At 44.2% G+C, this 9,865-nt stretch overlaps 1 protein-coding gene across 1 annotated transcript in view; it reads left to right on the top strand.

The window, feature by feature from the left end:
• Positions 1-3,476: 3,476 nt before the first annotated feature.
• The window catches only part of DSG2 (desmoglein 2), a 67,178-nt gene continuing 60,789 nt past the window's right edge, over positions 3,477-9,865 (top strand). The window contains 1 exon segment of the mRNA XM_033178059.1: positions 3,477-4,130. Within this exon segment, the coding sequence (XP_033033950.1) occupies positions 4,086-4,130 (45 nt within the window). The 5' untranslated portion in view covers positions 3,477-4,085.

The raw sequence follows: 9,865 nt of genomic DNA, 5'->3' as shown, positions 1-9,865 counted from the left end.
ATGGGCCAGCAGAACTGCAAGTAACTGTCCTAGATCAACATGCTAATCATAGCCTTAGCAGAAACAAGATGGGAAGACAGTACCTGTGGGGTTTTGGACCTGAAAACTGCCAGAGGATGGCAAAGTTTATACACCTTTCTAGAAGCAATTGTTAGCTTGCTATTGGGCTTTGCTGGAATGGCGCACCTCTGCTTCAACCATGATGTCTTTATGAGGCCTGAAATTCTTATTATGACTTGGGTCATGAGTTCTCCCAAAGCTCACCGGATGGGGCACGCCCAAGAAAGTAGCATCATCAAATGGAAATGGTACATACAAGATCAGGCTAAGCCAAAACCAACGAGGGTATCACTTTTACATGAGGATATACAAAACTTGCCAGCTCAGGAAACCACCAAGCAAGTCCTACAGATAGAGAAGGAAACCTCCCCCATCCAATGGGGCAAATCCTTTAAAGAACTAAGCCCAGAGGATCAGAAACATGCTTGGTTTACTGATGGATCTACCAAATACATTGATGGGACCCGATGCTAGAAGGCGATGGCTCATAACTCCTGTTAAAAAGCATAAGAATTTCTGATAAAGGAAGGTGTGGGAGCAGCCAGTTGGCTGAACTAGTAGTGGTCCTCTGAGCTATTCAGGAGGAGGCCAGAGGGATTTGTCACTTGAATACCAACTCTTGGTCAGTAGCAAATGTTCTTCCTACCTGGATGCCCCAATGGTAACAAAACAAATGGTTAATTGGGAACAAAGAGGTTTGGGGTAAACAATACGGGGAAGACATCTGAATCCTGGCACACACTACCATTATCACTGTTTTCCATGTTGATGCTCATGCGTCTCTGTTTTCTCTTGAAAGACTATTTCATCAGCAGGCAGATCAACAGGCCAAAATTTCCACCATAATTGCAAACTTGAATGCGGATGAATGGATTACAACATGTTCAAGACTTGCAATGAGAGGCTTTATAATGTATGGTATAATTGATAGTGATTACCAGGGAGAGTTAAAGGTCATTTTATACAATACCACTCCAGATTCTTTTGCTATAAAACCTCAGATGCTGGTTGCTCAATTGTTAGTGGAACCTTGTCAACAATTACCCCCGAGGAAATCTCTGCCCCAACAGAGGCTACATACAGAACTGGGGAATTCAGATCCTGGAGCCAAAATCCTGGAGCCAAAATTTGGGTACAGTATCCATCAGGTCCCACCCTTAAGACTGGTGACCTTGTAGCTATAGGAGCAGAAAATGAAGAAGAGTACAATTTCCTAAAGATGAGAAACAACATCATATTCCCCTCCGTTTTTGTTATCACAGGGAATAACCTATCTACTAATGGTCAGCACCTGTGTCTTTGTGTCTGAGGCCAAGATTAAATTCATCAACTGGGTAGCCACCGCTGCAGAAGAAACCAACCGCAGTCTATGTTGGCTATGCGTTGAGTTGCTGCTGGGAATGGGCTACCTTGGAGATTCCTCCTTGCTAACATTTCTGAATGACTATGTCGCTACAAATGGGACCACAACAACACCACTTGCAATCCAACCTGGACTTTCTTTGACCAAACCAAGGCTTGGTGCTCTGGGGTTTCTACGGCCAGACACTGTCAACACATGCTCCAAATCAACATTATCCCCAGTGAAACACAATCTCTTTCCTACTTTCATAACACATGAGTACATTATGATTACAGTAACTCCATTGCTGTCCCCTGGGGGGGCCCTCTGGGTATGCGGATCCTATAGGTGGCAATACCTGCCCTCACATTGGATGGGGAAGATGCATTTGGGGATGGCCATTCATTCCATTCACCATCCGGGATAATAGTGCCCTCCCCAGTAATCTAGATGCTCACAAACATCCCTGGTTACGAGTGCACCTGACTCCCTAGGGGTGGTACCCTATCACAGTATTCTCCCCTGCGGCCGATGTAATCCTGCTTCAGCAACAAATTAAAATATTAAGCTTACGTCTAAGAAAAGCTCTTAATGATAGTAGCACTGGACGTATGTTGTTATCAGATGAATCTGCTCAGCTGCGGACTGTTGTGTTGCAAATGGAATGGCATTAGATACGCTTACTGCAACCCAAGGAGGGGTTTGCGCCTTACTGCATACTGGATGTTAGGGGTATATCCCTGACAATTCTCACAAGATTACTCTCCTTGCAAAGCCATGGTGGGTGTGGTTATTAATTTTGCTTTTAATTCTCCTGTGTTTACCCTGTATCTGTAATCTAGATCAACTATGCCTTCCCCATGTATCTGTAGGGGTATTTTCCTGCAATTGATGATCAAATTGAAGCTGAACGTGGAGGAAAAGTTAAATATTAAATTTGAACTCAACTGAACATGGACAGGAACAATAGTCGCCCAGTCCCGGAACAGGTGGTGTGAGCCCCTTGAGGAATTCATCCAGCTCTGTTTCAAAGAAATCTCTATTTAATCTATTCCTATTTGTTAGTTGTTGATAAACAACAGACAATCGCAAAAACAAGTTGATCTTTTTGTGTTCCTTGAGCCCAGTCGGGAAGGGCCCTTGTCACTGGGTCTCATGCCAAACAACTGGTAACAAAAAGAGCTAGGGTCCCAGAGCATGCAGAAACTTCATGAGAATCCTCTGTAGTCTGGTGAGTGCAGTATCCGACTCTGGAGCCCAGGCTGTTGCTTCCCAGTCTGGTAGCAACCGGGAAATTTGCCAGACTGTGGCAAATGCTCCACAGTCTGGTGAGTGTAAATATAAATATATCGTTTCCCTTCTCCCCTTCCCATTGCAATTTGCTTAGTATATGATTCGCTTGTTATATCCGCATTGCCATGTAATTGGGATAAAGGTTGTTTACCCTTAAAGGTATTGTGTGTGTGTGTCTTTTCTTCTCCCTTGCCCGCACAGAACAATAGGCTCGTCAGCTACTTCCAATCGTTACATTTCTTAGAAGTTTCCTAATCCGGAGCTGATTCTAGTGTTTGGATGCCCATACTAAGTTTCTGCTTTTCAAGAAGATTTCAATGTAACATCTTACCTCGCAATCATACTGTTCTAATTTTAACAATTATTTATTGAACGCTTAAGTTCTGGGCACTGCAGAATGCTTTACATAAGGTTTTCCAATTTCGTTCTCAAAACATCCCTGTGCGTTGGTCGGTATTAATCCCATTTGACAGATATGGAAACTGAGCAGGCCACTGATCTAGCTAGTGGTGTAATAGAATTTGTAAATCATATCAAAGAGTATATATTTCCCGTAAAACCCAGAGTTTTCTCCCAGGCCAAGAATTGGCCTTTTTGACCTCTGGTGATTGTTTCTCCCTGAGCCAGATAAGCTGCAAACCTGCTGGAAGCAGTGAAGGGCTGTAGGGAAGAGCAGCCTTTGCGGAGACAGCCATCTGAAATTCTGCTCCACAACCTCCGCTCCCTGAGAGGGGGCCGAACGCACCGCGGTCGCAGCTTCCCAGAGAACGCGGGTCCCCATGTCACCAGTGCCACCTGCGCTCCGGGCCCAAAGCACAGTCGCAAAGCGCGGGACCTTTGGGCGGTGCTGGGCGTCCTGGCCCCGCAGCCACTGGGCAGGTTAGTTCCGCAGGACTCTGCTCTGTGGAGCTTTTGTCCTTGGGCCGGGGCCCTGCAATACGCGCGCTACCAAGGTCGAGCCCCTCCAGGAGGCTCTCTCCTCCCGCCATTCTCCAGAGAGGAGGGGGTCGGGAAGGAAAGAACGGCGGGGCGGGGCCAGCCACCCACAGGCCCCAACCCAAGGACGTCACGGTCCCAGGTGCGAGTGCGAGGGGGCGGGAGTCCACCCCGCGCCTCCCTCCTCTGCGGAACTCCCCACCTCTGTAAGAGCGGCCCGGGCCGGCCCCGGGCTCCATTTTCTCGCAGCGGCCACACCTGGAGCCGCGCCTTAGGATTGGGCTGGGCTGGGCCGCGCGGCAGCCACGGGGAAGACTGCCTCGGGGCGGGGAGGGAGAGGGTGGCCGGGCTGGCGGGGCTGGTGGGGGCCGGGGCCAGGGAGGAGCCGAGTGCGCGCTCGGGGCAGGCGGCGGCGCGGAGCGGTGCAACGGCGGGAGGCGGAGGCGAGGGTGCGATGGCGCGGAGCCCGGGACGCGCGTACGCCCTGCTGCTTCTCCTGGTAAGTGCCGCGAGCGGGGCAGGGGAGCCACCGCGGGGGAGGGCGTCGGTGGGCAAGGTCTAGAGCTCGCGCCCAGACTTGCCCGCCGCCCTTGTGCGCGTTACCCGCCCGGCCGCCAGCCCGGCGCTCCCTCCTGCTGCCCGAGGTGGGAAAGGGCCGGGCAGGCTGCGGCGAGATCCGACCTGGGGCTTCGGAAAAACCTCTTGGCTGGAGCCAGGAGAGTAGGTTGTGACCTGTCGAAGTTGTGTTTTCCTTCTCGCGTCACCCGGTCGCCAGCGCCCTTTTCTGTGGTGTGCGGGTGTAGTGAGCCCTGGGGGTCGGGGGCTTTGTTTAGAGTCTCCGGGATGAGAAACCTGGGGGCAGTAGGGAACAACCTCGCGCCTCTTCCACGTTCCTTGAATTTCCCTAGGATTCCCCAGCTCCTCTAGCCGCCGACACAAGCCAGTGCACTGGGGAAACCAGGAACATACTTGTATTCTTAGAGTGCAAAAAGTTGGCTAAAAGTAGTTTGTTTTTTTAAAAAGGTGTAATTTACAAAGCTTAACTTACAAGTGGATCACCCAGATATAGTTTTAACTTAAAGTTCATGGAGTCGGTGTTTCAAAAGTTTTCCAGTATTTAAGATAATAAACCTATGTAATAGTTGGAAGACTTATTCATTTAAAAAGTTACAGAAAATGGAAGTGTAGCGCCCCCTCCCCCACGCCCCACCCCTCACCACCCGGAGACGACGTTCAGTCCCTGGATCTAGAGTTCTTATGCTCAAATTGGATTTTAAACTGTTAGTTTTCTGTTTGTTTAAGTGGTTGCGCGTATGTATCTCGCTGATAGGGGTTTACTAAATGGGTTTTAATAAAGTGGACAGTTATTCTGCAAATATAGGTGTGAGTTCACCTTCCAGACAGTTCACAAATATGTGTTTACAGAGATCAGATGCAAAATCATACTGTTTTCTTATGTAATAATTAAAAACGCAAATACATTCACTGTATTCAAAGTTCAAAACATGAGCCCGTCTATCCTAGAGTTTTGGTGTGATATGGAAGAAAATCGTGTGTGTGTGTGTCTCAAAACGGAAAAAGGCGTGACTAAATCCAGTCTAGAGATTTCCATGAACTTTCAGGTGGAACAGCATGATAATTAGGACGTCCAGGCCTAGCACACAGTTCATTTTCATGTTCTATTTATCCATTTCGTTTTACCAGGTGTTTGAGGTAACTTTCAATGAAAGTTCATTCGGTTGACAAAACTTTTCTAAAACATGATTTGGGGCTTCGTTTTTAGCCTCCGGGATGCCAAAACAACTAATCCTCTCACCTTGATGTTTCCTGGGTTAAGAAGAATTTCCAAGCTAGTATGACACCTAGCTCACTTTGAGAGTTACATATTCTTTCCGTATATGAAAACAAAAGACCTTTAATCTTCAAATAATATAGCAATCGGGCCAATTTGTACACTCACAGAGTAGCAGGTTAACAAACTAGGCATATCTTTCACTTTAGCAATTTGATACTTTTACCTTATTGGGCAGTAATAAACATCTTTAGAAAGTGACTATAGCCAATGGAACAGGAGCCAAATTCTTGGACTGTTCTATGTATTTTCTATAAAACTTTCTGCAGTATAAATTTGAATATGTTTATTTTTGTCCAGAGAATAGTGGGCAATGCAGCATTTTACCCTCAGTGTGTTTGCAGTTGTAGTTTTTTGGTTAAAAAAAAAAAAAAAAAAAGGAAAACAACTCATCTGACAGAAGTAGTTGCCAAGGAAACAGGTCCTTTACTGGAAGGAATATAAATTGTAGTCTGTTAGGTCAGAGTTCAGTTGCAGATAACGGAATTTACTCTATTTAAAGTAAGAATAGATTTATTTCGGGGCACTAAACTGACTACCTAAGTGTAGGAAGGATTGAGAAGACTCCCATTTGAGCTGTCAGTAATGACTTCAAAGCCACACAGCAGTGCCACACTGCTTAGGGAGCTGCTGCCTCTCCTGTGACCAGGAACTGCACTGCCACTCCCACAGTCTGGAAACTGCTGTGATCAGGGTGCTACTTTCGCTACCACCTGCAGACCCATGCATGCCACATCTGCTAGGATGCATAACAACATGGATGCTTGTACCTTGCCTCTTGGTGTTCACGAATCTAATAACTAGAGCCATAGTAAGATGACTACAAAGAACCCAGCTCTTTATATCCACATCTGCTTGCCAGGAAAAACTGCAGGCACAGAGCTCTGTTTGACTTCCTTCTTTCAAATCGCATGTAAATACTGATTGAACCCAAACCCCATTCAGAGTGAAGCCTGCAGTGGAGTCTATGACACGTGGCCTTTTGCTTTCCTCAGCATACAGGGAGACACACCAGAAGGTAGCTGTGTCACCCACATAGTTATCACACATTTAGGCCAGCTGTATCAAAATGGGAAAAAGAAATAATTTTCTGAGTAACATTAGAGAATGTTTCCTCTTCAAGCGTTCTTTGTCTGCAATCCGTTGACTCCCAAATGGTTCACAGATAGAATTCAAGGGGTTCCTAGAGATGGCAAGGAATTAATTACATATATATTTTAACTACCTTCTGACTGAAATTTAGTATTTCTTTAAATGATGAGTGTGGGGAAGACACTGCCATAGTAGTGTGAGCAGTAGCTGTGACTATCACAATAGAATTCACAAATACCTTTCTATCTTCTTATGGTGATCTCAAAATATTGTTTATTCTCAACATCACTAATAGACTTTCTACTAGATCTTTTACTTGATACGTTAATAACAAAATACATGATATTGCTGCATCACAAATTGGTATTTTTAAAATGCTGATAACTATTTCAATATAATTGGGTTCATTGATAATCCCCTGTATTTTATTTTATAAATTTGAAATCATTAATCTGAGAAGGGGTTCAGAGGCCTCGCCAAATTGCCAAGGAGGGCTCGTGGGTGAGAGATTTCCTGATGGTTGCTTCAAGTTTGGGTTCGATGAATGAAGCTTGTGCTTTGAAGTCAAACTACATTTTAAGGATTCAATGGCAGCAGATCACACTGTGAGCAGCCATATTTAGTAGGGTGTTAGTTTGCTAGGACTGCTGTAACAAAGTGCTAAAAACTGGGTGGCTTAAAATGACAAAAACGTATGATCTCACAGTTCCAGAGGCTAGAAATCCAAAATCAAGGTGTGGGCAGGGCCATGCTCCCTCTGAAACCAGTTTCCTTCCTTTCCTCTTCCAAGTGTGTGCTGGTTTGTTGGCAATCTTTGTCATTCCTCCTCTTGTAGGTGCATTCATTACTCCAATCCTCCATCTGCACATGGCATTCTCTCTTTTGTCTCTTTATATCGTCTTCCCTCTGTGCATGTCTGTGTCCTTCTCCAGATTTCCCCATTTTATAAGAACATCGGTTGTACTGGATTATACCCCAAAATAATGACCTCAACTTGGTTAAATCTGCAGAGACCCTATTTCCAAATAAGGTCACATTCTGAGGTATTGGTGGTTAGTACTTCAATATGTTATCTTTTAGAGGTCATAATTTGATCCATAACAAGTAGATTCAACTATCTATAAATTATCAATAATATCAGAGTTATGCTTAGTGTTCTAATATACAACTGAATAACACAAATAATACATTTAAGTATAAATTAGATGGTGAATATTGAAGCCATAAGAATAATCAATTATCATATCCAAGGATTTTAGAAACATGGATTTCTTAGTGGTTTTTGTTTCTAAAAGTTAGTAGGTAATGGGAAAGTGGCAGCTCTTAACAAAAATTTTCTTTAATTATAACTTAAGGCAAGTACTTTACAAAAAGACATGAGCATTCATTGGTCTACATTCTCTCTGATTATTAGAAATCCCCGATAAGCTAGATTAAAATTTCCAAGGCTAATATTCTGTGGTATGTGGGTGTAGTGAGCCCTGGGGCAGGCTCACTACAATATAAATATGTATTTATAGAAACTTCCCAATTGATCTAATTGTCAGACAGTTGTAAGCATGAGAATTACTGGTCTATATTTTGCAAAATAGTTTATGACATAGAAAAATTTATATGGGAAAAATTACACATTGAATACAGATTGGTATTTTTGAAAACTGCCAAATTGTAATTAAAATTAGAAACTTTAGGCTGGGCATGGTGGCTCACACCTGTAATCCCAGCACTTTGGGAGGCCAAGGTGGGCGGATCACCTGAAGTCAGAGAGTTTGAGACCAGCCTGGCCAGCATGGTGAAACCCCGCCTCGACTAAAAATACAAAAAATTAGCGGGTGTGATGACGCATGCCTGTAGTCCCAGTTACTCAGGAGGCTGAGGCACGAGAATCACTTGAACCTGGGAGGCAAAGGTTGCAGTGAGCCGAGATTGTGCCACTGCACTCCAGCCTGGGTGACAGAGGGGGACTCTGTCAAAAAAAAAAAAGAAGGAAGGAAGGAGGGAAGAAAGGAAGGAAGGAACTTTAGTTGAAAGCATAAAGGACTTTTAGATCTATTTGAGCAATTTTTAATTACAGCTTTTTTCCCCTTTCACTGTCACAGATTTCAGTAGCTTTGATAACAGCTTTTAAATGTATAGTCTGTATATGATGAAAAACTATCTTCTCAGTTTTGTTTTTTATTAAGTTTTTATCATATGCAAAGCTTGGTGATTAGAGTGAAGGAGCTGGAACAACAGAATTCATACCACGGTCTATAGTGAGATGAGAAATGTCCATAAGAAAAGAAACTAAACACACATGACCCCTATTTAGTGAATCCCTGCTTGATGCTAGGCAATGTGCTAAACACTGGGGAACTATGAAAAAGACAGACATGTTCTGCCCACATGGTGCTTACAGTCTAATGAATGGTGCAGCGAGTAAATGGTTAACTTCCAAATGGGTAACAATAGAGTAAGAAGAGTAATAATAGAGAAACATAATACCATGGAGCCTACAGAAGGAGCAACTGTCTCAGCACTGGGTATCCCAGCTAGTATCTGAGAATAATTATAAATTAATGAGATGATAAGAAGAGAAATAGATTCTAGGTAGAGAGAAGAGCATCTACAAAGGCCTGAAAACAACAGTTCGTGGTTCTGCAGAGGAACCTAAACGTTCATTGTTGCTTGAACATAGAAAGTGAGACAGAAGAATGTATAGGAAGATAGGCCTTCAAGCCAACAGAAGCCCAAAAAAGCTAATTGCCAAGGAAGTGTTTTTAGGGAGGTATTCACATCACTAAATAAATGAAAAGATGGGCTTTGGTTGAGATGGTCAGGAAAGGGTCAAGAAAGAAGAGATAGGATTTTATAGGATTTGAGTGATTAAGTGTAATTTTGCCTGGTTAAAAAGAGAGGCAAGAGGCATTGAGGACTTGGTAAGCTGAGATCAAAGCCAGGCAGAAAAGCCCAGAGATCATGGGGTACCTGGGAGGGAGAAGCAGCCTGGCTGCCATAGGGAGATTGGTTTGGGAGCCAAAGGGGTGGGAAGGCATTTTGGTTGTCACAGTGCCTGAGGATGCCCCTGGTATTTAGTTCCCGAAGCCCAGGGACACTAAGACTCCTACATTCTGTAGAACCTTCCAGAATTGGGCACATGTGAAGAATTTTTCTATCCAAAATGCTTATAGCACCCACATTGAGAAACAGTGATAGGCAAATAGTAAGAGGTTCTAAGTAGGGATTTATTTTACTTGTCTGGACCCTCTTTTGAAAGGCAAATATCTCTTGGGTTGATTACACCTTGACAC

Source organism: Trachypithecus francoisi, unplaced genomic scaffold (assembly GCF_009764315.1).
Source record: "Trachypithecus francoisi isolate TF-2019V2 unplaced genomic scaffold, Tfra_2.0 Lachesis_group19, whole genome shotgun sequence".
In the NCBI taxonomy this organism is placed as follows: domain Eukaryota; kingdom Metazoa; phylum Chordata; class Mammalia; order Primates; family Cercopithecidae; genus Trachypithecus; species Trachypithecus francoisi.
This window is presented reverse-complemented; position numbering and strand designations above follow the sequence as displayed.